We start from the raw sequence: 27,567 nt of genomic DNA on the forward strand, positions 1-27,567 counted from the left end.
AACATTATTTGTTGCTTTTTTTTAACTGCGATGTAATAATTATAACCAATAGTCAAAGGATTCCAAGTAGACGAAAAAACACCCTTTCCATCAGTGGGATCCGAACCCGCAACCTTATAATTACGGCGACGATTTGTGCTTGCTAACACTCCCAAGGATCAAGCTCGCGTAAATACCCAACAAAGTGGACGAGGGAGCGCCCTCCGTCGTAGCTTAATTGTTAGAGCATCAGACGCGTAATGCGAAAGTTTGTGGTTCGAATCGCACCGAAAGAAAGTGTGCTTTTTCGTGCCATTTAAGTCCTTTCAATTTAGGTCATATTCGTTACACTACAGTTAAAAAACATCAACAAATAACGTACCTATGCTTTCCTTGGCTTGATTGTCGGCTTTCTACGAGCCCCTAGAACAATTCTTCTTTCCTCTTAAAGAATGCGGGTCGAAGAAGCTAGGGAGGAAATTTTCCTCTAAAATTAAATTCTTGGGTTTTACGCGCCAGAACCACGAAATGATTATGAAGCATGCTGAGTGTGGGATATCAGTTTGTTTTGACTACCTTGATGGAAACATGTCATGGCATTTCGGCTACAAGAGAACTGCAGGCCGGCCTAGGAAAGACTATGCCGTTAAAGAGGTGGTGTCACCAAATTTTGAGGCTATAAAAGCCTGCTGTTGGCTTTCTCTGTAAGCAAGGACGCTCAGCACGAAGTATTGCACGCAGCAAACGTTTAGAATATATTTTAATTCACTTCCAAAGTCTGTATAAATGCTCATTCTCGCGATCGAGACCCATCGCTAGCGCGACTGACACCGACGTCACTGTGTAGGAAGCGTAAAGAAAGTTTTAGGGACGTAACACCCACTTAGAGTGACGTGCAATGAGCGGTGACCTACAGCTCCGCTGCACTGGGCCAGTCAAGAGAGCATCAGGCCATCCGCTGCGAACTGCTCATTTTTTCTGAGCTTATTGCTGAAGTAGCCAATCTTGCTCGCGTTTTGCAGTGCTTCGCGTGAATAATTTTTCATTACAACACATAGCATACAGGTAATCGTTGGCGACAATAAAACCGTTTTTATGATGCTTAAAATTCATTTGAGGACTTTTCAGAACCGGCCTGAACACGAGCTTTTCTATTACTCTTCCAATGACGTCGATATTAGTGCTGTGAAGCTCAAGTGAAAAAAAAGAAAACTGGTTCGGGAACAGACTTGTACGCATTACAGTGAAAGAGCGTCAGCGATTACAATTACTTTTTAAAAAAACTAACGAATTACGGAGAAAAAACTGAAAGCTAATCGATTACTCAACAAGGTGAGGTACCGGGCTATTTGGTTTTGCATAATTGTTAAACTGTGCTAAAGTTACAGGTACATATTTTTAGGGATGACGCACATAACAAAATCATGAAAGCGCAAACTTTCAACTCGATTTGTTGAAAAAGGCACCAAGTTATATGAACACGAGCAAACGGGTGCAAAAGGGAGTTCTTTAAATATTTTTTTCTTATTTTTAAATACTTCTTTTTTGCGTCTTGGGTCCTTATTTTATTCCCTCGTGTCTTTGCGCTTTCTCTCTGTTAGGGCACATTCGGAAAATTTTCACAGCAAATATTGGATGTGTGGAACGAAAACGGAAAAGTGAAATTTGTGACCGGGACGGAATGTCCAACGAGACGGAATGTCCAACCGAGACTGAATGTCCAACGAGACTGTATGTCCAACGAGACTGAATGTCCAACCGAGACGGAATGTACAACGAGACGAAATGTCCAACGAGACTGAATGTCCACTATTGGACATTCAGTCTCGTTGTACATTCCGTCTCGTTGGACATTCAGGCCGCAAGCGGGTGCTTTCCACGGTGCGAACCTCCTTGCACCGTCGCGTTTATTTTCTAGCTTCTTGCTTCGACCGAGAGGCACGTGTCCGTCCCACTTCTCTCTCATGAGCGCAAGATTTATTCACGGCCAATGGTATACACACGTACCACTACAGCGACCGGCAGTCGGTTCGCGTGTGTACGTGCGCGCTTGTGTCTGCAATTACCGTGGTGGCCCGCGTAGACGCGCGCATTCTTTCACCGGGGTGCATGCCTAGGCGGCGTCTGTCCAAGGGTATTAGGGTATACCGCGCGCTCTTCATGCTGCAGATTCTCTTCCGCGAATGCGGAAAGAGGTGGGCGCAGCAGAAGAATAGGAAGAAAGGGGGGCGAACGAGGGTCGCGGGCGCTTGCGTGGCTTCAGCGCGCTATGCGGCGTGCACGACATCCCGCTCGCACCCACGCTGCCGAGCAAAGAAAACGTCTGCCGTCGCTCCGCGTCTCTGACTCGATTACGTATACGCAGGGTTTCTCAACTATTTTACAAGCATCGTGGTGATGGCGGCTTTCCTAACCCGCCCTCCCACTTGTCTTACGAGTGTTTCGCGGTACACTTTAAGAAAAAAAAAAAAAAAAGAAAGATACGCCAGCCTGCGCGGGACACGCAGCACAGTCACAGCGAAAGCTGGAAGAACGGCATTTCTAGAGCCCGTTCTAAACTCTCTTGGGGCAACTAATGCAAGTACACCTGCAAGGTATCCACTACACCATAAATCATAATTTTTGCGAAGTACAGGAGCGCCCTCTATACATAACTTGCAAGTGACGTCAGTCCCTGTGTTCCGTCCGCCATCACCGAGCTAACGGAGCGCATACGGCTCAGTGACCGCGCCGTGTTTACGTTCGTATACGGCGGATCGTTTGGTGTAGTGCGCATGTTTTTATCGTTTGCCTTGCGCTTATGCCGAAGGAGAATCGTTCAGGACATTATGCAGCCTGCAGCGAAGCAGTGTTCACTGGGGAACTCGGATCATCCGTGTCTGCAGTGTCCGAGTCCATGGTGTCGCACGTAATGGGTGAAACAATTTCGCACGAGATTTGGAAACATAACTTGCCTGTTATGGAGTGACGCCCGTACACACGAACGTTGTTCAATGTCTTGAGGTCCTTCCTGTTTATGCGCGCATAAAAATGTACTCCGCTTCTCGGACAGCTCTTTCGCTCTTTCGTGCGGTCGCACGGGTTTGTGATCACTTTTGGCAAACAGTATCGTCCCCGCGTCTAGTCCCTTTTTTTTTTTAAAAACCTGATTTACACTTGCTTCTCGTGCGGGTTCAAATTCCATCAGTTCCTGGATGTTTTTCTTTTTCTAATTTTGCGCGATAGCGGTTACGGACACAGACGGCGGCGGCGGACAACTATGCGGCTCCAGAAACCGCCTGCTGTGGTGATCTCATATAACAGCGTTCGTTGTAAAAAAGAGGCCTTTGACTCTTTTTTGCGAGTCCTGACTTGACACGTATATGACTCTTTTTAAGGAGTTACTTGAACTCTCTCTGGAGATAATTATACTCTCGTCGGAGAGTCGTGGGACCCGTGATAGAGTTAACGTGTCCCTTAAAGAGAGTCATATACGTGGAGAGCCAAGACTCGCCGAAAAGTGTAACACATACTCTCTTTTTTTTTTTTCTTATTTAGCGTCTGAAAGTGCTCTCGTGGTCCACATCTGCGTGCCCGTGCGAAGCGCACAAGGTCCACGTGGGCCGGGACTCGGCGAGCCAAATTTGTGCTATACGTAGGAGCGATACAAGTTTCTCGTAGCAACGCTAATTGCGCGGTACTTGCCCCGGTGTTCTTTCCTACAACAGCTGCTGAAACACTGGAAGAAAGGTTTCGTAATACGAGCGTATAGTTTATGTAACGTTTGTTTCTCTCCTTTCGTGCGGCCGTTCTCTCTATCCTTATCAGCATTCACCTTTCATTGATCGTGGGACGGTCCGCGGGCGTTCCACTTGACAGGCGACACAGCTACAAAGCCCGCCGTTTGTCTTGTTCCTTTCCTTCTTTGAACAACGCAACTGCTATCCCTGCTCCTCCTCCTCATGTTCCAACTATTAATCGTGCTAAACAACGACGACAGCGGCAGCACCCTGCACGTTCGCTTGTGCCGTTTTGAGAAAACGGGCTATATACAGTCCATCCTGTTCACGAATTGAACACACTGCGTGTGAGTGCATGAGGAGGGAGGGGGGAAGGCGCAAATACCCCCCATCCCCAAAGTGCTATAAGGATAAGCTCGCAGTGTATATATATACGGCCTTCATGCTGCAGCACTCGCTTCACCGTGGTGCCAAACTTTCGGCAGCTATGCAGGTTCTCACAACAGCCAACATATGTAGTATACATGTACGTACACGTCACGGGCCGGTGTGCTCCCTCCTGGCTACGCCTACTACGCCACTGGTTCCCGGCTCGGCTATCGTCGGCTTGTATTGAGGGCTCCTGCGCCTCCTCATCAAACTGTATTCTACAGGTTTCTTCCCAGGTTGCCCTTCAACACCGTGCATTTCGTAAATAAATCTTGATGTTGACTTGACTTTAACTTGACTTCATGCTGCATGGACATAAATAGAATGGTGATAACAATGATAACTAGACGACGGTGATGATGATCATGTAACAGTTACACCTTGCCGGACTCTTGCTCTGTGTACAAAGGAACTTGGAACAGCGTTAAGAAACAGCAGCGGTCGTCGTCGGTGTTTTTAGGTGCGCTCAAATGTCTTTTTTTTTTTTCTTGCGTCTCTGGCGTTTGCGTGTGTTTGTGTGCTTTGCGCATAACGCAGCTGCAGCCACATCGGCCGTTCTTCTTCAAGGACGCTCCCGTCCGTATCGGTGTAAGGAGGTGCGTGGATCGAGCCTTGTTTCTCAAACCTTGCACCTGTTTTTTTCGTGGTGACCTTTCGCGAGCCGTTCTCTTTGTGCGCTCGAGACGCCGCCGACGATGACGGAAGGTCAGCGAGGCGAGGCATCACCAAGGGCCGAGAGAGAACTTGGCCACGAATTCTGAAAACCGTAGGCGTGCGCGAGGTTCTCCCTTAGGGGGGGAGTTCAACCTCCCCCCCCCCCCTTTTGATCGTGTCTAGAACAAAACAAGCACGGCCACGGTTTGCAAAAATGAAAATGAAGCGATGACGTGCTTGTCACGACGGCCTGCCATTGGTCCGTGGCTTTGCGGTGGTGAAGGCGGCAAGTAAACAGTTCTTTCAATGTGACACCATGCAGTGGTCCACGGTCGCCATAATCATCAAAAAAGCATGCAGCCGTGACACTAAGAAATGGCTTGCGTGAAAGGTCCGACTAAGGAAAGGTAAAGAGCAGAATTGGCGCCCCCCTTCAGATGACTGAGGGGAGGCGCCCGCCCTCCACTCTCCCGTGCGCACGCTTATGCTGAAAACAACGCACACACGAACTCGCGCAAGCGCCATGGAGGTCGACTTGCGCAAAGCTCACGTCCTGTACAAACCGGCTCTTTCAAGAAAGGCATCCCAAAGTCCTGAAAGTAGGGGAACTGCAATTATTCCTCGCCACCTTCGGTATTACTCTCTTTCTGCGGCGGCAGACGTATTAAGATGACTAGATACATTAAGTACTGCAGTAGTTTTAGAAATTGCATTAAACAGCCTTTTAGGAGACGGGCGGTCGGGCCCAATGGGAGAATTGAAGTCCTTCCTGCGACGAGCCCATTGCCACCATGAGTTTTGTAGTCATGAAAGAGCCTTTCCCCACCCCCTTAGTGTAGGGTAGCAAACCGTATGCTACAATTCTGGTTAACCTCCCTGCTTTTCTCTCGTTTTATTATCTCTCTCTCTCTCTGTAGTCATGAAATCCTTTCGAAACCGAAACTCCGGAGAGCGAAATAGCCACAAGTGTAATTGTCACTGTTTGGCGCGCTGAAGTGTACCGCATGCAGACACGTAGCCAGGATTTTTTTTCGGGGGGGGGGGGGGGGCAAGGCCTAATTGTTCGAAAGAAAGTATTTCCATGGCAAAAATAAAACAAAACTTGCCCGGGAATATAGAAGGCCGGACGGATTTCGGGGGGGGGGGGGGGCCGGGCCCCCCGCCCCCCCCCCCTTGCCTACGTGCCTGACCGCATGTATACGTGCGGTACATTTAAACGAACCTGAGGACTTGCGCCAAACGTTGTGACATACGTCCGGTGCTCTCGCCCACATCAGCTCACATCTAGGGAACATCTCGGTAGCACTTCTACCGAGGACGACTCAATAAAGATTTCTTCTTCTTAAGTTGGCGAACATAGAGTTTGGATTGATTTATATCTTATCTTGAGCGTCCCTTTAACGCCTTAATTGTTTAAAATTTGTCAAGGCATTGTATTAGAATCATACAATAGCTCATTAGTCACACTTTTTTAATGCTAAGGCTCATTCCCCTTAATTGATTTTGTGAACGCACCATGTTAGAACCATCTGATTCCACATTAAACATGACACGTTATTCTCACGGCGTGCATCAGAAGCCGACGATGCATATGTAGCAAGAAATCCACATGGCGTTATATTCGCCGCATATAGTATTGTGCATGTGCGCGTCAGCGAGTTCTTTCGTGCCCGCGCTGCTGCAAGTCGAAAGAGCAGGTGACAGCCTTTTGTGGCGACCTTGCTTCCACGGGCACCTCTTGTTGTTCTTGACAGCGAGAGTCTCGTGACGATCGAGACTTCCACGAACGCACGCAGGTGCGCGCAGACATTGTCGTTTGATGTATATAAAAACACTAGGTTTCAAGAAAAGGTGGAAAATACATAGGTACATGTTTACGTTATTCGCCCTTCCAACTTGCTGCGGCCGAGTCATGTGATGTATACAAAGAAGCCTCCGCACGGGACTCATACGCGCGTGACCATTACGACGATGTTACTATAGCAACATCGTCGATCTTAGCACGATCTTAACTTCGAGGGTAGGGGGGCTGTATGTTCTTTCCATTGTTACTGGTAAGAATGGGGGTTATAACGTAAATCCCTGCTGCGTCGCGTGTTACGATACTGCTCTCTCAAGCAGAGAAGAAGCGGGAAGGAGCAAAAAATTTCAGGCGTACACAATAGAAGTATTGTAAGAACGTAAACAAGCATCGTGTGTATGCCATTGTTTCAAAAGAAAAAACAGAAAAACAAAGGTAAACAAATTAAGACCGGTATGATTACATATGTGAAAATCGAACTGTTTCGTTTCCGGTTAAAATCGCGGCGATGCGGTTAAATCGATTGCCACAGGAGTCAGGGAAGAAGAGGGTTAGTACGAGACGAAGTATTTGCTTGTGGCGATTTGATGTTAGTGGTCAAAAACAGAGAGAAAAAAAAACAAAGAAACGTTGATTGGCGAGCAACTGAAACGTATTTACAACTGGTGCGAAGCCGGACAAGCGATCATGCAGCGTGTGTATACATATCTTACGCGCATCTCATTAAAGTGACGGGGCACAGCTTAATTTGCAATAAAGCGCCAACTTGGGCCGGTTGGCAAATGATGCGTTGAGACACGAAACGTAAACACAGCGGGACACTTCGTACATGGGAGGGATCAAGACAGTACTTCGCTCGTTCCCTCCCTTGAGAATTACATGATATCTCATAGTTGGCACGTAGAGTGACTTGCTCAAGAGAATCTTAGAAACGTTACAGCGCACACAGCCGGGGACAAAAGAAGAAAGCACAGACAAAGCGTTTTGTTCTTTTGTGCTCATCTGTGTGCGTTGTAACGTTTCTGAGATTGAATACCAGCTATAGCCCACCAAGCCAGTCTTGTGATCCTCCAGAGAGTTTGTCACACGGCACAGCAATGTCATGTAGAGCAGTCGGCTTGGCAGGGGTATAGGCACGCGATAGGCTGCACGCGGGAGGCAGATTGCGATGATAAATCTATCGTGATGTGTAAACAACATCAGTGATTCACCATTGTGAGGGAAAATGTGCAGCGCATAGGAAGCTCTCTTCCGATGGTACTCTTTGTCAGGATGTGAAATAAACAAATCGTTCTTTCAAACACAGCCCCGTGCACATAAGATGTTCTGCCTCACTACACTCCTTCGTTTATCCCGGACCAAATGTTGCGGCTGATTTTCACGACAACCTTCTCGGAAAAAAAAAAAAAAAATACTGGGGCAGTTACGCACTAGCGGCGCGAAGACTGAGGAAGCAGCGGAGCCGCTGGCGTTGCCCTCCTCCTTTCCCTCATCCTCACACTCACTTCCCTTTCCCACCTCTTGATATAGTATACGGTACATGGCTATGCTTGCTCTCTCTTTTTTCTATATCTCTTTTGTGTGTGTTTCTTTCTATCTCTTTTTCTCTCTGTCAATTTCTTTCTTTGGCCTTTCTATCTTTCTCTCTCTCTCTCTGTTCTCGCCCATCAGAGTTATTGCATCCCACGCCGGACAAATCGGCGCACGTGTCCTGGGAGCGAAGCAGAAATGACGAATATGAGGAAGAGGACGAAAAGAGCGCGTGCTCTCCCCCCGGTGTATGCGCATGGGCTACGCTCCTCGGTAATGCGTGGGGTCGTTAACCGCCGCGAGAGTGCCTTAAAGAGGCCGCTGCCAAGCCGCCGCAGTCCCCCCTGAGGAAGGAACCGAGCTGGTTCCGAAACGTCGGGTTTTTACGTGTCTTCGTAACTTTGGTTGGAGAATAAATATCAGTTATCTCAGCTCTGAATAACGTATCCACTGAGACCCTTGGACTTAGGTACTCCACAAAGTATCCGACTGTCAGACAGGTTTAGTTTTCGTGTACACTGTCACTGCGAATGTGTTCACAATAACGACATCTTTATGTTTTTTTTTTTAATACTACCATCCATTTTCTTTTTTTCTATCTACGCCACTTTTCGTCCTCCAGGTGTCGGACAACCAACCGGGCACGTCCTTGCCTTTTCCCTCTTCGTCTCCTTCTCTCTCTCTTTCCCTGTTTACAACTTCAGGTAAACCATTGGTAGCTCAAAAACATCTTCGCGCGCGGCACTTAAAAAGCAGTTCCCGAAATTCTTCGCGGCACCTTCCCCCGTTCGTAAACAAGTCCATTTACCCTGCGGGGTGGGTCCCATGTAGGCCAGTAGCCTTTATGAGGTTCTAGGAAGCCACTTGGTCCGCATGGGGTGAGCTTTCGCCCCGGCCGCGCTGGTGTTGGGACACGTGCTTTCCCTGCGCTTCGCCGGCGTCTTTGTTCTTCGCCAAGAATGCCACTTCCCATGGTTAAAAAAAAAAAAAAAAGCCGGCGCACACTTGCGGCTTTTCAACGGCGGAAGATGCCATTCATGTCCCGTGCTTTCTTTCTGGAAGCGGAAGGAGTGCATAGTGATTGGTCCCGCCGTGTCCTGGCTTCGACTGCGGTGTAGTGTATGCAGCCAGGCCTATATCGGTGAGAGGCTTGGAAGTTTCTGGAATTTTTGTACAGGAAGGATGGAGCCTTGCCGAGCAACTAAAGGGAAGCCGCCCCCCCCCCCCCCCCCCGACCCCCAAGACTGTGTGCACGACTATCAAGCCTTCGTAAAATACCCCTAAGAAAAACGCGGAAAGGGACAGTACCAAAACAGACCTCTAGGAGTTCCGAACGCTGCGAGAACTGCCTGTTTACACGCCTCAGTTGGCCTCACTGGCGTGAACACGTATACGATGGTGTTTTTTATTTTCTAGTCACGCCTTCGTGCTGTTCCCGCGCCAACCGGCCTATCAAAAACCGCACCCTCAGCTGTTTCGAGCATGAAGTACTGCTTGAAGCCCCGTGCATGGGCCTATATTCTTGCAGATTGTAGGTCAGGACTCCAGCTAGGATAGGATCTGCATGGTGAATAAAGATAATGGAAAAAGCAAATGCAATGTGCTACCTCACGCAATTTTGACTATTATAAAATTATAGGCGTAACTGTAAGAGATAACAGTAGAAAAAAGCGCTTAAAGACGGGACGAAGAAAGGACACAAACCACGGCGCTGACTAACAACGAAAAACCATTTCGGTTGGTTGTTAGTGAGCGCCGTGATTTGTGTCCTTTCTTCGTCCCGTCTTTTAGCGCTGTTTTTCTACTGTTAATCACGAACCAACCAGCCCAAACGCGTACCCTACTGCGGTGTAAGAGAAAGAAAGACAGCAGAGAGTAGAGCGGTGAACGGGCTCCGGGTAGCCTGAAAGCCCGATTCCGACCCGGCCCGCGGGCCGGGCTCGGGCGGGCCGACGTATTTTCACCTCGGGCCCGGGCCGGGCTCGGGCTACTTGGAGTTTTAGCGGGCCGGGCTCGGGCCCGGCGCAAAGCCCGACTCAAGCCCGAAATATAGCACGCATACAGCGCCTTTTCCGCGACCGCCCTTTACCGCTTTTCCTTTCCATTGCAGTTCTTCAGCGAGTGGAGCGACAGTGGTGAGAATGTAGCAGTTACAAAAGATGAGCTCTCCGATTATCTCTAGATCTATGGAATCGCCCTCCTGTCCGTCTGAAGTTTTAGTCTTCTGGTTTAAACAAGCAGCAGAGATGATGATGATTCAAACTTTATATCCCAAGCTTGCCAGGCTGGCAAAACTTCAGTTCGGCGGGCTACATAATGCAAAAGCGCCGCACTTCGTTGAAGCCGGAATCGTTGGACTGCTTGCTGTTTTTGCACGACAATTTGTAATCTCTGCAATAGAGACTGTTCGTCGTGTGTCGTTTGATCATACTTGACATGCTCAATAAAATGCCAAATTACCGGGAAACGATGTTTTGTTTTCGCAGTGAACCTTCAGAAAGCCGGGCCGGGCCGGGCGGGCTCGCAGCCCTTTGGCGTTGGGCTCGGGCGGGCCTTCGACAAAGTCAGCGGGCACGGGCTCGGGCTCGGAAATACGGCCCGTGCACAGCTCTAGCAGAGAGGGTCAGGAGAAGGACAGATAACCGATGGTCACCCATGGCGAAGGAAGGGATACCGAGAGATTGGAGGCGCGGCCGAGGACGGCAAAGGCTTAGGTGGAGCGATTAAATGTAGAAATTTGGAGACATAATGCAGCTCGCGTAGGACGTCACCGGGTCGGTTGGAGGTAATTGGGAAAGCCCTTCGTCTTGAAGTTTACATAAGATAAGCGGTGCGATTATGATGATAGTCCCAAATATTCAACTGTGACCAAATATCAATCCGAGCAACGGGCAGGTAAGTTGTGGAAGTGTCTCTGATGACAGGCGATATATGTGATGCAGCTGTCCCTATTCAGCTTTTCGCATTAACAATATGGCCGCTAATCTGGAACATTGGCGCATGCGCGGCACCGGCCTTTCGCCCTTTTTTGTACTACATTCACCATGCGTGTGCTTCTTATCGAATGCATGTTTGATTGTTGCATCAGGTCTTTCTTCTAATGCGGAATTAGTTGTTTTTGATAGGAATTGTCATACAAGGCCCCTGCAGTCTTTTGTATATACGATGCGGCTGTAAGCGGACATTTGAAGCAAGGCCTTTTTTTTTTTTCAGCTATAATTTCGCTTAAGAGGTATACTTTGCTCATTCGCTTTTTATTTACGAACTAAAGCGCATTGTAGTTGCGAAAATGAAGCAATTTTTTGAAACATGTAAACTAGTAACATGTACGAAAATAGCGCACCGTCTTGGTCAGCCAGCAGCTTCTTTTACTTTTCAACGGCAGGAGTTTATTATTACTTGCGGTAACGAGATTAGATGATTAAAGTTGTTAATAGAGGTCTTGCAGACTAACAAAGCTACGTGCCGACCACAAAGGTACAGTACTTCCATACATAGCGTACGATAAACCGGTACTACTAAACGACAACTTGAAGCGTGGCAGGGTTGGCAAGTGTCACGTGCACGCTTCGAGATGTTCAAACGAACTTTTTCACACAGGAAGCACAATTCCTTGCCCGGCTTCTGGGCAATGCAACTGAAGAGCTTTTTAGTAGCGCTCCGTTGCTCACAGGAAGTAAAAGGACAGCCCTGTGACGAAGGTCGCCAGGCCACCAAAATAACCGCGGCCTCATCTGCAACTATTGTGCGCGTACCCTTCCTGAAAGGCGCTCACCACTGCGAAAACGGGCGCGCTGGGCTCGCGAGAGAGGAAGCGAATACCGGGTTGAGGGTGGCACTCTGCACGATGGTGAGGGCGAAACACCACCGCAGAGATTGAGAGGCGAGAGGCCAAAATGGCGCGTCGATCGCCGGCGTCGCGACGCGGACTAGTATGAAGGGGGCCCTCCCGACGGGCGTAGGACGCCGGAGGAGAGCAGAGCGTCTAGGTACCTATAGGGAAGACGCTAGGGATTGCTAGCGACTCGCCTAGGGACGCGAGTACGCAGAAGGTCATTTCCCGAGGACGTAAACAAACCCCTGGTGGCGGGAGCCCGAAGCGCCAAGCGTCACCGCCGGGCCAGTGTACTCTCCTGCCGTACGACGCCGTGGCGCGCGCGTTGTGTTGTTTAGTGGGACGCCCGCCCGCTCAGGCAGAAGACGCGCGTTCAACTTGCCGCCAGCTCGCCGACCCTTGTGCCGCTGTGCCGTGCGACGTCGTGTGTGTGACGGTGTGTTTACTACTCGCCTTTATCCCAGCCGTTCGCAAGCACGGCGGACCGTGAGTCTCAGCACCGACGCCCGAGCGCCGCCGGCAGTGCTACTAGCAGCCCGTCGCTGCATGCCGCGCGTTGGCACCGCTGCGCCCTCGCAGCGTCCACAACGACCCGTGGTGTGGCCGCGTAGATGGAGGTGTTCGGCTGCTGGCCCACCACCACCAATCGTACTGCCCCGCCCTGTTCGTCGTCGGTTCCCCGGAACTGCCGCCTGTGTAGCTGCCCCATTCAGCAACCGCCGCCGCCGCCCAAATTTCAGGAGGACCCGTTGAGCTTCGCCAAGGATTTGAAAGACTCGTTGAACGCCCTGCAGCGAGCGGAGCAAGCGCCGCCGCATCAGGCATCGCCCGATAACCGTTGGCTAGAGGAGGTTAGTTCTTTTCTTTTTTTCTTCTTGGCTTGTTCCTTCTGCGGGTCTTGTTTTTCCCGCGCGCGTCTCTTGGCCCCTCTCTCCGGAGGACGGCGTGGGAAAAAGGAGAAAAGAAGAACGAGATCTGGCGCTTCGCTCCGTTTACCGCCGGTCGTCGGCCAATCTCGGTCTGCAGCCCGTCTGGAAAGTCTTGCAGCAGACATGTAGAAAAACAAGAAGCCGTGCGTAGACGAGACAGAATAGAGCACCCTGGTTTGACCGTATTAGTTGACGTAAAGACGAAGCACTGTAGTTCGTCCGACGCGCTCCCGGCGAAGATAACCGTGTGCGATTGCCTTCTTAGATATCACGCCCCCATTTGGCAGCGCCATTCGTAAATTACTGTTCGTCGGTGAATCCGCAGTCGGTAGTTTCTCTTTAGCTGCGAGACTTCTTAGTACGTTGGAAATGCTTGCAATATTAGTTCAGACAGTATGCTCGCGCAGCCTGTGGTAAACAAGTGATTTCTAAGCGTTAATCTCCTGCATCATTTGCAATCCTCTTTTCAAAAAGCGTTTTTCTTTCAAATTCTTTCCTGATTACTCCGGCGCAATGTGAGCGTGATTAAAGCGGAAAACTCCGTCACGCAGAGCGCGTATTCCTTTTTCATGTTTCTAAATTAATCCGTGGAGTGAGCGATGTACCGGCATGTAAACGCACTATTGGCGTTGTAGAATCACTAATGGTTTTCACAATTACAACTTCTTCAAGCATCGGCGTCTTATTTTTTTCTTATTATTGGGTTCGATTGTCCGTGAAAACGAGGAGCATTCGAATGCATCATCTATCCATCGACGTACCCGCCCCAAGCGAGAGGGTCTTGAGACGAGCGCGCGATTTTTTCCGTCCGTCTGTCTCTTCTGCCGCGTCTTCGCATTTTCCAGGCGCTCCCAGTTTCCCGCCTTTTATTTTTCTGCGCCGTCGGTGCTGCGCGCCGCGTTGTGTGCCGCTGATAACTTTCGCGCCACCGGCATCTCTATCATCATTCGATCCACTGGTCATGCGCGCATGTGGACATTTATTACCAATTTGTATGACGTGAAAATACTGCGAATAGGGCACCACTTGTGAAAGTTCTGCATATATCTGGCGTAAACGATGTGTAAGTTCTCAACCTGTTCGGTTGCGCGGGTTAAAAAATTGTAGAAATTTAAGCAGCACGACACAGACGCGAGAACCGCGTGATACAGTTCTTGCGTATGTCCTGCGTCGCGCTGTTTAAATCCTGATATCTTAAGAATTGTAGGTAACGTCGCCGTTGGCGCAAGTGTGGTTCTTGACTGAAGCTGAAATTGCGCACCAGCGCAAATTCACGAATACGCTTCAGGTATTGATGTCATTGAGATAAGTAGCAGGAAAAGATGAAACATATTTTTACTGCTAGAGAATATCGGTAATCAGAGTACATACTTCGGTACTCATTAAAATTTTGCGTGCGGTGCTTACTGTTGCTTCACGTTAAAAAAAAAAAAAAAGGCAGACAGATCAAGAAGCCGGTGTCTGCTTCATAAGGCGAATTTCTTCATGGTAATTTTTTTTTTTGCTTTATTGGTACTAATTGTTATCGGCATGTGAGCCGAGAGGAAGCGTTATTCTTTTTTTGGGTGCGTGAAAAAGCGCGAGCGCATCGTCCAAGGAGCAATTTCACGCAACCATGTCACAGGTGCCGAAAACCGAACGAAAATCGACTTTAACCCGGCGTATGCCCTTAACGAGGCAGAACAAAAAAAGTAACGTAACGCACGATTAGAAAATGAGACTTGCTTGACAGCGTAGCACGGAGTACTCGAAACGTGGAGCTTGCTCCGGAATTTCATTTCCTAAGTTAACTATAAAGACCGCACGACAATGTTTGACTCCTTCCTTTATGCTTAAACGAGTTTGTGCGCCGCGATATGCTCGTAGGAGGTGTTTGTTTTTTAAAGACTGATTTAATCTGGCTGAATCTTTATGTGTGAAAGCATTTAACTTATGGAGCAAATATAGTGCGGCCTCTTATTTGTAAAACACTGTTTTGATCCTAAACGTAAATGTGGTGACAGTAGTTTTATGCGAACCTTGATGTATCGATAGTGTTATAATCTGTCTCTTTCATTCAAATAACATCACTTTGTTAGCTGGATGCAGCTGTGTTGTAAGAATGCGCGCTCCAGTGGCGTAACCAGGGGGGGGGGGGGAGGGTGGTTAACCCCCTCTTCCCACGAAATTTTTCAATTTTGCATGTGTATATTTCAAGCACACATACAAACGCATGCGCGAACATACATAAAGTATAGCCCACCTGCCCCCCCCCCCCCCAAAAAAAAATAAATAAAAAATAAAAAACAGCTTCAGGCTGCGCTACTGACGCGCACCCACGTTAAAGCTGATGACGTCGGACGAGAAGAAACGAACCAAAATTAAGCGTATTGTCGCGCGTTAATCGGCTCGGCGGTGCGTCCGCCCGCCCGACAAACAGTCGTCGTTGATGACGTCAGCTCGCGTAGCTCCAGCAACAAGATGACGTCATCACCGGCACGTTATACGCAGGTTGGAATAGATTTATAAATACGTAGCTATATAACCGAATTATGACGACAGACGGTGACATTTGGAAAGATTAATCTTGTGGCCACTGTTTTGTAGATTGTCCATTCTTTCTTTGAATCGGTGCTGATGACCCTTTTGCAGCCACGGGACGTATATTTTAGAGAGATCGCTTTTGATGAACGTCATCCTTAATTAACGACTGCCATCGTGAAAGATCAATGTCAGCGAGACAGTGTGCTCTCGCTGCATTCTCCATACACACGCTGAAAACTATTTATCTATGTTCGGAGACAATTGAAAATCAAAGAGCTCCGCGAACCTTTTTTTTTTTTTTTTTTTGTTGATTCACATGTTTTCTATCGTAGAAACTTCGTTAGGCGTAGAAAATAGATGACGATCAACGATCGTTGCTGTTGGGAAAGCCTGGACATATAAATAATTTGACGCTATGAAGTCTGTGCTTAAATGTCCGACCTGGCGTCATCGGCATTAGTGCGACGTCATCGTGACGTATGTGGCTCTGCCGTCAGTGCGGCGGGGGAGCTTCGGATGTTGGTCAGTCCCTGGGCTTGACTTTTGCAAAGCTATAGATTCGCGGGACATATTGGCGACGCTTCGCATGTGTTCAGGGCCGACATTATACACCGCACGGACGCAGCCCCGACTCGCTGACCGTTGCACGGTAAATGGCCTTATAGTATTATTACTCGCGCGTGTATGTACCTCATGGCTTGTGCTAGAACTGTAATTTGATACATTTCCTAGTCAGAAGCACAATTCTCACAGTTACTGAAGCGGTGTTGCCGCGAAGTTAATAAAAAGCTTTAGAACTCGTTTCTCAACCCGGCGCAGTGGTCATATCGGTTATGGTGCTCGACTGCTGCAGACCCAAAGGTCGCGGGATCGAATCCCGGCCGCGGCATTTCGACGGATGCGAAATTATGAGGCCCGTGTGTATAGATTTAGGTTCAGGTTAAAGAACCCCAGGTGGTCGAAATTTTGCGGATCGAGCCCTCCCTTACGGCGTCTCTCATATCATCGTGGTTTCGGGACGTAAAACCCAAACAATATTATTAGAACTGGGTTCCCAGGAATTGGGTTCTCTGGGTTTGCGTGTAAGCTAGCCAGCGTTTCCTATTGCCCGCACGTCTTACCAACGGTACCCAGCTTTCATTCATTCCTTATAACTAGCGCTGATTTGGGCGCGATATGCATGGCATCCCCGTGGCAAGAGACCTCTAACCGCATACTCGCTGCTTCCCAGTTTCCGCTTCCTCCTTTCATAGCGACTATATGCTGTTATTTAACCTGGTTACGGGCATATGCGTAAATAATTCATGAGAAAGTCCCGTGTAAGTGGGCGGCTGAATTGTGGGGCCACTCGGGTGTCTCATCGTTCCTCATTGGGTATTAGCCGCATGGCAGTGTATACAGCCGTTACGTGAGATTAGCGATGCGATCGTGCCCGCCTCGCCTCTGCATGGCACGTTGTGCCCTATATAGAGCAGTTTCGACCGTATGCAGCCGCGCAAGCGCCACGTCCCGTCCATGCACGGGTTATACGAGGGGGGGGGCACTGGCCTTTCTGATCGTAACTGAGCCGCCGTCTTTATGCGCGAATACAGTGTCGCGTTTGGCTACACACGCTAAAGCACACGCACCCCTTCCGGAGATGGTCGCATCGAGGCCTTCGCTCAACCCATCTGAGCCCTTTTCTCCTTATTTCCGATTCTGTATACGACGCGACGGTTAGGCTAGCGGGACAGCCCTCCCTTCGCTTCATCGCATCAAGGGGCTTTATAGCCATCCCAGTGTGTGCAGTGTATACACACGTACACTCGCGCTGCGGCCCAGCAGCGTGGCACGTATTGACCGTTAACTGGCGTTTACTGCTCCCGCCGGGCCGTGTGCGAGCGCGTCGTCGTCGTCGCATACATGTCTCGCATTTCCCGTTGGAACGGAGCTATATATATATAGTATACATATATATACTTGGTGTGTGTGTAGCGACGGCCGTTTTTCGCTCGGCCAGTGCCCCGCCCCTGCCATCTCCGCGCGCCTCTCGACACTTTCGAAGTGTATAGCACTTTCGCGAAGTGTATCTCTTGCGCTGTGGAAACTCGAAGGCTTAGATAATGAGCGGTGTGAAACGCTTGGCGATTCAAGCTGCGTGAGGGTTGCATTGGCGGGGTACATACGGTGTGCCTTTCGGATCTCAACTGATTTCCGAGTGTTAGTGCGAGTGTAATGTGGTATGCAGAGCACATATATGTATAAACAGTGCTGGGACAATTGTGGATCTCTTGTGGGAATGCGACAATATACACCCAATAGTGGGGAAAGGGGTGGTTCAATGGACGTAGCCAGTTTCTACGAAACCTCGTTTTGAAAGACAGTATATATACTTGTGTGCGGCATTCACTATAGTGAATGCGCACACATTGGCGAAATAAACATAAAAGCTATAGTGTTATTCGCAGCGCGCGTGTAGACACATCGAGGACCATAATGTCGTCGAATAAAAATGGGCGTATACGGCCTCGAAATGATGTATACCGTGCTTCCAAGCAGTCTGAAATGAAGCGTATACGTAACGGTTGTAAATTCGTAATATTTTACGTAGCATGCATGCTGCATGACGCTGGCGCGACACCGGGGTGCCGGCCTCCAATTAGAAGCGGCATTCACTCACCGTCTGCATGATGCTATTCATGTGTCTATACGTGATCACTGTGTATACCGTTGTTGTCACCCGGAACCTACATTACAGTAAGCTAGGAGATAAATTAGGCTAATAGTCAGTTTTAGAACATGGTACGCAAAGGTAACGTTCGTTTCATACGCACGCCAATTTTCGCCGCTTAACGCTGGGACCCATGCATGAGGATGGCGTACGACGCATGCGCAGTGGCGGCAAACGCTAACAGTAACGCGAAGCTTTGCGTACCTTATTCTAAAACTCTCTAACGTCTCCGCCTTTAACTAAAGTCTGTCTCTTTCCTCGTGATCGTCAATGTCTCACTGACGCCAGCGCGCACGAACACCCATACATACGTAGCGGAGCAGCGCGATGGAGCTCTTCGATACATTTGCCGTATCAACGTATACGCCCCGTGGCCATCGACCGTGCGGCATTTTTTTGTATTGCGCAATCACCGCCGTTGTGGGTGCGAGCCGATCTTGGAGCGATTATTTAATGTTCGCGTGTTTCGGAAGCAAGTGATGAGTTGCGTTAAACATGACGAATAGAGAGCGAGAGAAAATAGAACGCCACGAAGATAATCTAGACACGATTTTTCTCTCTCCCTAAAAGCGAGGCACGCCTTGCAAAGTGCATGTATACGCGTACCCGTTTAAGGAACGTATGTGACGTTGAGTATAACGTGTACATACACAAGTATCGTGCTTATTGGAGCGTGGTGCTCGCTTGTCTATATCTATACAAACGACTTTTCTCACGAAGGTGCACTCCGAACCGAACGTGGCGCATCGGTATAATCTATGTAGAGCACCTCCGACTGTCCGGTAACTGCTGCCTGCTGTATGCGTGTATACCTCAGTGAAAAAGAAAGAAAAAAAAATGTATATTTTTGTCTTATCGGAATTGGGAAACACGGGTGATTCGCAATTCAATGAGCCCGCGGCTTTTTGCGGCCGCTGCGGTGCATCTATGTCGATTTTAACCGGGTCAGCCTAACCTGTTCCGATCAGAAGCACAAGAAGGAAAATTGGTCCAGTTGGCGTATATAACACGTGCACGTAAAGAAGCGGAACGTGGAACAAAAAATAATAAAAAGGATGGACCGGAGGAAGAAATCACTGCGGTGCTGGTTAGGCCTTGTTATTGAAACATTGTTGCACTTCCGTGTAGGTATATATAGCCACTCTAAAAAATAACGTGACACTGAATTTGACGTTTTATATATAGAGGACGGACTTTATATAGAGCTCGCGAGGCTGGCTACAGGCTAACGGCGTTTTTAAGAGGAGAGGAACTGGGGCCGCGGCACGTTCGTGATCACGTGATGCCTGCCTCTTCTTCTTGTCTGGCGCGCCAGCAATATAGCTTCCATCCTACACGGCTACATTATTGTGAAGCAGAGCGTGTAAAAGGTACACGGGTGCTTCTCGAGCGTTAATCATTTCGCGGCGATTACACGCGCGACTGGATCCGGCCGGCAACTTGGGAGTTCCATGAGCTTTGCCGGTTGTTTTCACGTCCATTGTTTCGCGAATGACTTCCTTTTCAGACGTGCCCGAACTCACAGATATTGTTCTACCACATAGCTTCCGATTGATTGATTGATTAATTGATTGATTGATTGATTGATTGATCGATCGATTGATTGGTTGATTGATTGATTCTACCGTCTACAAGCAGCACCAATATAGGCTCCATGTGTGGGGAGTATATTGGATCGGCCTGACCATTCGAAACACAGGAACACGAGCACAGGACCGTTACGCGTCCCACTTCCGTCAGGATGTCAGAGGACATGAATCGAACCCTCGACTTCTTGCTCAGCATGCAGAACGGGGCAGCCACTGATTCACCGAGTGATGCAGCGGGGATATGTCACTCTATATAAGTGGTTTGTTCATTTCAGTGCGCGCTGATCGCATACAGCTGGAAAGATGGCGGAGCAGCGCCAATCGTGTAACCACTCATATTCTCAAGAACGGCGCGGAATTTTAAACGTGGGCAAAACGAACGTTTTCCCGGCATGCAACGCTACAGCCGCCGCCGTGTCGGATACGTTTAATTAGCTCGCCGGCGCGAATGAGAAAAGGGCAGGCGCCCCGCTTAACAGCGTATTTACATAGCGCCTCGCGTACACGTTGCGCAGAGTCCGCGTGCTCCCACAATACCAGGAAGAGTTGGAAGAAATGCCGCAATGTGCATGACGTCATCCACCCCGCGGCAAGTCACACTGCCAGCGTGTCCGTCTTTCCTCGCGTATGACACGCGATGACGCATACCGCGTAAGGAGTGAGTGTTCGCGATGCGCTGTCTTGTAACAAAAAAAAAAGGTATGCAAAAAAAATAAAGCAAACAACGAAATCTCAAGCCTGCACCGTGACGCGGCACCTTCCTTCCTCGGTGGAAAGCAAAACACAAGAAAAACCTCGGGAAATTAACTTCCTCGCACATGTTTTTGCATGGTAATTTCGCGCACCCCCTTTTTACTGAGCGGACGCGTGCCTTTTCATGTTTCTTTTTTTTCCCCCTCTTCACGCTGTCATTCTCGTCTGTGCCGTTATACACGTGTTGCGACACTCACTCGCGCAGTCGCCAACACTGCTGATCCCGCTGTTCGCCCGAGCCCTCGTTGCAGCGAGCGCAGTTTCTCCGCAGACATCTCCGGCAAGGGCGTAGCCAAGGGGGGGGGTTGGGGGGGTTCAAACCCCCCCCCCCCGAAAATTTTCAGTTTTGCTTGCGTATATAGGCACGCACACATACAAACGCACGCACGAACATACATAAAGTATGGTTGAACCCCCCCCGAAAAAAATTTCTGGCTACGCCCCTGATCTCCGGGTCTTTCCGAGCGCTACACGGTGTTTACTTTATGCGCGGCTTTTACGAGCGCCTCCTCCTCCCGTATGTACGGGTTGTTTGTCGCGTAGATTTTTTCTCTTGGGACTTTTTCTTTCTTCAGTGCGAGCGCTTCTTTTTTCACTTGCCTGTTTTCCGCACTGGCGCGCTCGCGTCTTGCACGGCGCGTGTTGTTTACCGCGACGTGCGCTTGCAATGTATACCTTAACGTCACCCTCCCTTCCTTCTTTCGCGCACGCACAGGGAAAAGCACTACGTCGCACCAATTAGATGTACCTCGGCCGCCCTGCGCCGCCAATTTATGAGCCCCCCAGACTCCTGCACGTTCTACCGTTCTTCGTGTTTATCACCGTCCGTTCTTTTTTCTCAGAGTCGTTCCCGGAATTCGTGCTACTGCATGCATCGCCGCCTGTCGTTTGTACCTCCCACGCTTTGGACATTATGAATTTGAGCTCATACTAGCTGATCTCGTGTAGCGCAGCTTCGAACACATAGCGTATACGGGACGAGGGATTGATTCATATGCATTATACCCCTAAGGTCCCAGTGCAGGGCATCGCATGAGGGATGGGCATATCTAATAAAAATGGCGAGCCAGGTTAGGCGGTGTGACTTCGCCGACTTGTGAGACGGTCTTCAATGACTGCCCTGAAACGCGAGATGTCGGTGATCTGCAGGGCCATGTCATGGGCATTCCTTAGAAAGGGATGTACCAGGAACAATCATATCTGTTCAGTTCATAATCCCGTGTTCCAACGTCAGCGCTGTTCGCCACGTGGCTTGCTCTAGAAACAAACAAGGGTTTTAAAGGCGAAGTAGCGAAATTTTGGGTCTTCAGCCGTGCAGTCCCCGAGCAAGCAGGCTTGAAGTGTATACGAGCTGATGCGCGCCACACGATGCTAGAAATAAATGTGCGCTTTTGACAGCTAAACCATAAAGAAAAAAAACAAAAATCTCGCTGCAGTTAACATAAGTCTGTAATCACGCGAAGCACACGCTTGCATAATTTTGGGAACCCGCACGACTTCTCACCATGGTCTCTGAGGTCTGTGGTCGCGTTGAGAAACTCTGAGGCCCATGTGGCCTGTGATTTACGTCATTTTTGGCTGACCAGCAAGTGCCCGGTGATATTTAAGGAATGTTGAGAAAATTAGACAATTACTAACTCCGAACGTTTGACTCGGTTTGCCTCAATCTCTGAAAGGTGCAGCTGAACTTAAAACATCGTTGGAATTGTCCTAATGAGAACTTTAAAGATTTATCTCAGTGGAACGCAAAACACCTTAGCGTACGCTCAGCCCCAAACACTGCATCCGCTTTATATTGTAAACCAGATTGAGTTTCTTTTTATACTCTCGGCGAATTAGCGAACGCTAAGTTTTGCGTTATACGCTAAGACCATAGGCATGCGCACAGGGGGGGCAGGGGGGGGGCGCAAAATCTGCCCCATACATTGACCCTTCTAGGCACCCAAGAGGGGGGGGGGGCGCAAAATCTGCCCCATACATTGACTTAGTAGAGTGGGGGGCGCTGCGACGAACCTTTGCCCCCCCCCCCCCCTAATGGGGAACCCTGCGCACGCCTATGGCTAAGACGCTAAATCTCCCCGATGGGTTGTTGCAAGGCCCGTTGTCTCTCGCACGAGATATCATCCGTAGAGCCAAAATCATTCCCAATAACTGAATGCGGAGGCGCTCTATAATTTGACGTGCGCCGATTTGTGGCAAGCGCGGACGCGGCCCTTGCGCCTGCGCCTCACGCTGCACGGCATTTACAGGATGAGCCGGGGCATCCGCTGCGACCGCGCTTATGGAGATTTATGTGTGCCAGCGCGTCTCTCTCTGCTCCGCGCTCAACCCTCTGCGGGGCCAGCGATTGCCATTTGCCGAGCTTGTTGTACGCATCCGTGTTTGCCCCTTGGTCGAGGGCGCGTTTGGTCGTGTTCAGAGGGCGACAGGGGAGAAAGAAAAGGAAGGAAAAAGGGTGACTTCAGTGCTATATGGGAGCGAATGGTGATACGAAGATAAACGGTAGTTTGGCTGAATGCAGTCCCGACATGCTGCTCTTGACGGGGGGCGAAAGATGCGTATCTATGGCTCGAACTGGCGCACGTTGTAGGACTCATCAAGACGGGGGTTCGTGTATACACAAAGCTTTTTGTTACGTAAAAGCAGTTACCTCATTGGCCGGCTTCGCACTCCCGCTGTTTGCGGATAATATAACGGTCGTCGCGCGGTGCTGTCCAGTCATGGACGGCGTTTTACGTAAGAGGAGGTTCCGTAGATCTCCATGCGGGAAGACCAAAAATAAGACACACTAGTCTTCTCGCGTCTGATCTGGCGCCTCGAGACAAGCAGCTTGCGCTGTACGCGGTGTCCACCGAGTGAAACAATTCACGCAGTATAATGCAAAGCACCACATGGACGGCGAACGAGCAAGACGGAAAAATAGGTGTCCCGTCTTGCTCGTTCGCCGTCCATGTGGTTTTTTGCGATACTGCGTCAATGATGTACTACCAACTAGCCCATTACTCTGCATTTTTTAAAGTGAAATACCTTTTGCTTGACACTTAAGAAGATTCATGAATCGCACACTCTGAATATGAGACGTGTTACGGAGATGAATAACATTCTCGCGCCCCCTTCATAACAGCTTGTTTACTTGCGCGTACCTTCGCTCCATGCACCCATTACCACCACCATGCAGTGTTGGGTGGGGGGGGGGGGGGGTATCGGGGCAGGGAGCCAGTCACTCGGGTAATCTTGTCTAGTAAACCACCGTATATTTACCATCTCGCTTTCTTCCACGTAATCTGCCGATCTATAACTTGGTTAACGTTCCCTTGACGTCATGATAGGGACATCGCGTGCGCAAGCCGCACAGAGTTAACGCGACGTTCACTCACCGTCTCATGTGGCTGTGTGTATACAGTGCTGCACTTATACAGCCGTCTCGAGGCTGGCGATTAACCCGCGGGGCGCCGTGGCGTGCGCGAGGTCCTGCTCCCGCGGCTTTCCGCGAAGCGAGGACCCTGTTTTGACGGCGTGGCTGACCCCGCCGGCGGCGAGACGGCCGCCCTTGCTCCGGAAAAGCCTGAGCCACGCCATTTTAGTGGCCACAATCCGCAACGGATGAGGTGCTTCGCGGCTTTGAAGACGAAGAGGGCCGCTCGGTGATGGGGCTGCTTTTGTGTTGTCGTGCGCGACAGCGGTGTAAACAAGCGGCCGACTGCCCTCGCTAATATCGGCCGACGGCACACACGCACACACAAGCGCGCGACAACACCAACAACAATCTCGTCACTCCCTGTGCGCCAGAAAGCGGCGGGCACTCAGCGGGAGAGTATGCACTCTCCCGGTATGGACCCACGTTGCTACTGCTGCTGTTGGGTAGACGGAGTGGAGTTGCGCCCGTCTTTGACCCCGTCGGGGCCTGGTACACTCCCTGACGCTCTCGGTTGTGTACGGGGACGGGGGGAGGCCGCAGCCCTGACCCCGCTTGTGTGATGTGTGACAGGCCTTTGAGCGGTCCGCGGCGCTTGGGACGCGCAGTAAAATGCAGTTGTTTTGCGTCGTTTGGGTAGCGCATTTTTTACGAGCGCGGCTGAGCGTCGGGTACTCAGGCGTTACACGTCCATGCCCCTCGGTTATAGAATCCGGGTCCGGAATTTCCCGCAGTCTTTACTTCTCGGGAACTGTTCGTAGAAATCGGGACGCCGTCCACTCGTGACGGACAAGGTGCCGAAAGGCTGGCTGCTACAAGTGAGAGACCAATTCTGAATCTTGCAGCGACGTCTCTAATGCTTCTCATTTTCCGACGCCTTTTCCCGTCAAGCCGGTAGGCCGAATTCGAGGGAGTTGATACATGACTGGTCGAATCGCTAGGAGGCTCGCTCATTCGCGGGCGTTTCGCGTTTGCAGCGGAAGCGTTTAGCTGGAACGTCAATCAGTTCGCACTTCCTACACGTTCCGGTATGGGGCACCCCCTTTCATCTGACGCACAAACTCGCTCACGCCGGCTCTCACGCATACACTACCATTCACGTCCCACTTGTAACGGTGTGCAAAGCGTCAGACGTCCGCTCCACCAAGTCACACCGCGAATCTCCCACGCAACTTCTTGGTTCGGCTGGTTCGGCCAGTACGGAGCGGCACCAAGTGCTTGTCCGCGTGTTTCCCTTTTGCGCTCTCAAATGGGCGTATATGGTATAGTGGCGGCGCTGTTTGTGTTTGCTGAACAGGGAAGCTCAGCTGCTTAGCGCACGGCAGCTGCAGCTCGGCCGCAACGCAGAAGCCCCGGCACCGGCGGCTATCGTCTATATCGCGTCGCAATCTCGTCTTGCATGCATTAGTAGACACTTTTAGTTGGGCGTACGTATCGAGCCCACGTACGCAGCACTGCCACGGGAGAGAACTGCGCATGTGCAGTACGTAACGCATCGATTCCAGAGATGCGCGCGTACGCCCGATAAAAAACGCGGCGTGCGTAAACGTGACCAGGCGAAGCGTACGCGGCGTGACGCTCTCGCGATATCTCGATTGATATAAGAACCAGATAGCAAAACGGCAGCGATGGCGTCGAACGCAGAGAGCAACAAAACCGGCCCAAATCGAGTTTATTTTACTTTGAGCGATGATATTGCGCTGCTAGCGGAAATACAAACTAGCGATCCGTTTAAGCACCCGGAGCAGTGGGAAGAGATAGCTTGGCGCCTCAGGGAAGCCCTGAAAAAACCTTTTACAGCGCGCTGTGTGCGCGAGCGCCTGAGCCTGTTGCTGGCACGGTACTCGGAGAATGATCAGCGAAACCAAAAAAAGTAAGTCTGGATGGTTGTTTCCGAGCACGGTACAAAATAGGGTGCGTTAGTCGTTGTGCAACCTTGCTATTAATTGATGTTCGTAGGTCCGGTACAGTAGCAATGGTCAACACAGTCTGTCCAAACGCACGCAACGTGACCAAACACACGGTAAAAGCACACGCACATGCAAAACCTCGCGTAACTGAACAAACCGACGTAGACCATGGATCCAAAAAACGATTCGCCTTGGCTTGGATGCTAGTGGCCATTATGACGGCCGCTACTGCGCGAAGGCGCTAAAAAGCACCCAAAAGCTGTTTTATTTCTAATAGCATACGTCCAGTTGAACCAAACGTATCTCGGTACGGCAATACGGGGAACTAAAAGTGTCGTTGAGCGCTTCGCATGCAGCGTACGCAACGTATCGTGCCGCATACGTGGGCTCGTTACGTACGCCCAACTAAAAGTGTCTAGTGCCACATGCAGCCCGCCCGCCGCCCCTCATCGCGGCGGCATGTGCGCGCCTCGCGGACGATGCGTGTGCTGTTGCTGGCGTGTAATTCGCCTGCTGCTGCTGCTGCGGGGAGAAGGAGGTGCGTTTCCTTGACAAGCCGCTTGTTTACGCGCTCGCGTAGGACGATATAGCCAGCGCCAGCCAGCGCGTTCTTAGCCCTTTTTCCCGTCTCTCTCGTGCTTCGGAGTTGCCTTTCGTTAACATTCTTGCGCAAGGCCACGCGTCGCCGAGGAGTGTTTCGCGTGACGGAAGTGGTTTGTGCGCGACGGCGTTAGCTGGGGATCCTTCTGCCCGTGAGTAAGACTGTCCGTGCGGCGTGTAAACACCGCCAACTGTAGGACTTCAGTGAAGCCATGCTACATTACTGTGGGACTTAAGTGAAGCCATACTGCATTAAGCTCATGGGTTCTGTGTCTGTGCTTCATTATACATGAGTGTCGGCAGGATTTTGTATTGGGGGGGGGGGGGGGTGCAAACCCGTGTTGCATCGCGGCTGGGCGAAGGGGAGAGTGCTGGTGCAGCTTGGGTGGGGGCAAGTGCCCCGTTTGCGCCCCCCCTGCCGACGCCCATGCTAGCCACCCTACCCATGCTTCATTATTGTTGCTTTCGTTGTTGTTTGCCTCCGTATGGTCGTCGCATCGACGTAGGTGGAACTAGAAGGGCAACCGATGGGCCCGACTTTTTTAGTCACAAACATTTGAAACCGACAGACAACGAAACGAAGAAAAGTGTAGGGTAATTAAAGAAAAAATACATAAAGCGCCGAATTGACAAGTTAAAAGGAGACAAAATAGAAAACAAGACTTGCCGCTGGTGGGAGTCGAACCCGCATCCACCGCGTTAGTTGACCAGCGTATAGGCATTCTTGCTTTAGTTGCGCCAGCCTATAGGCTCGTGAACGGATTGTTCCGCGATACACTTGGGTCACCCGTCAGCGCGTGATTTTTTCTTGTCTGGCAACAACACCGGCGCGGTGTTTTATGCCGTTCATGGGCAGTCATATCTCAGTGCGTGTGGGAATCCGCAACAGCTTTGAGCCCACTTAGTCCTCCCTAAGGTATGGTTGCGAACCGCAAACGGTGTGAAAAAAAAAAGAAAAAGAAAAAAAAGAATGACTACATCAACATTCCCGAGGAGAACGACATCTGCAAAATGTGTGCCATCAGGAGAACTGTGCTATCTGGAAGGAATTTGTCTTGCGAGGAATTCGGAAGTCGCAATTTAACATAGAACACATCGACGTTATACTTATAGCGGCTTCGTATCGCGAAGGGTATATATGCGCGTATAGTATAATAGTAATGGTGAAGAAGTGATGTCGAAGCCATTCGA

The 27,567-nt window shown here is 50.1% G+C and overlaps 2 protein-coding genes across 10 annotated transcripts in view; one reads left to right on the plus strand and one right to left on the minus strand.

The window, feature by feature from the left end:
* The window catches only part of LOC119387053 (carbonyl reductase [NADPH] 1), a 606,874-nt gene that overhangs the window by 164,078 nt on the left and 415,229 nt on the right, over positions 1-27,567 (minus strand). The window lies entirely within an intron of this gene.
* Positions 12,279-27,567, plus strand: part of LOC119387056 (growth factor receptor-bound protein 14) — a 257,802-nt gene continuing 242,513 nt past the window's right edge. For 3 of the 8 annotated variants that reach the window (XR_007415386.1, XR_007415387.1, XM_037654356.2), the window contains exon 1: positions 12,279-12,798. Coding sequence is in view for 6 of the 8 variants with exons in the window: in XM_037654356.2 (XP_037510284.1) it covers positions 12,559-12,798 (240 nt within the window). In the remaining 2 variants the exon portion in view is untranslated. The remainder of the gene's footprint in view (positions 12,799-27,567) is intronic. The other 5 variants (XM_049413348.1, XM_049413350.1, XM_049413349.1 and 2 more) reach the window with 5 other exon arrangements.

The sequence above is a fragment of the Rhipicephalus sanguineus genome, chromosome 3, assembly GCF_013339695.2.
Source record: "Rhipicephalus sanguineus isolate Rsan-2018 chromosome 3, BIME_Rsan_1.4, whole genome shotgun sequence".
In the NCBI taxonomy this organism is placed as follows: domain Eukaryota; kingdom Metazoa; phylum Arthropoda; class Arachnida; order Ixodida; family Ixodidae; genus Rhipicephalus; species Rhipicephalus sanguineus.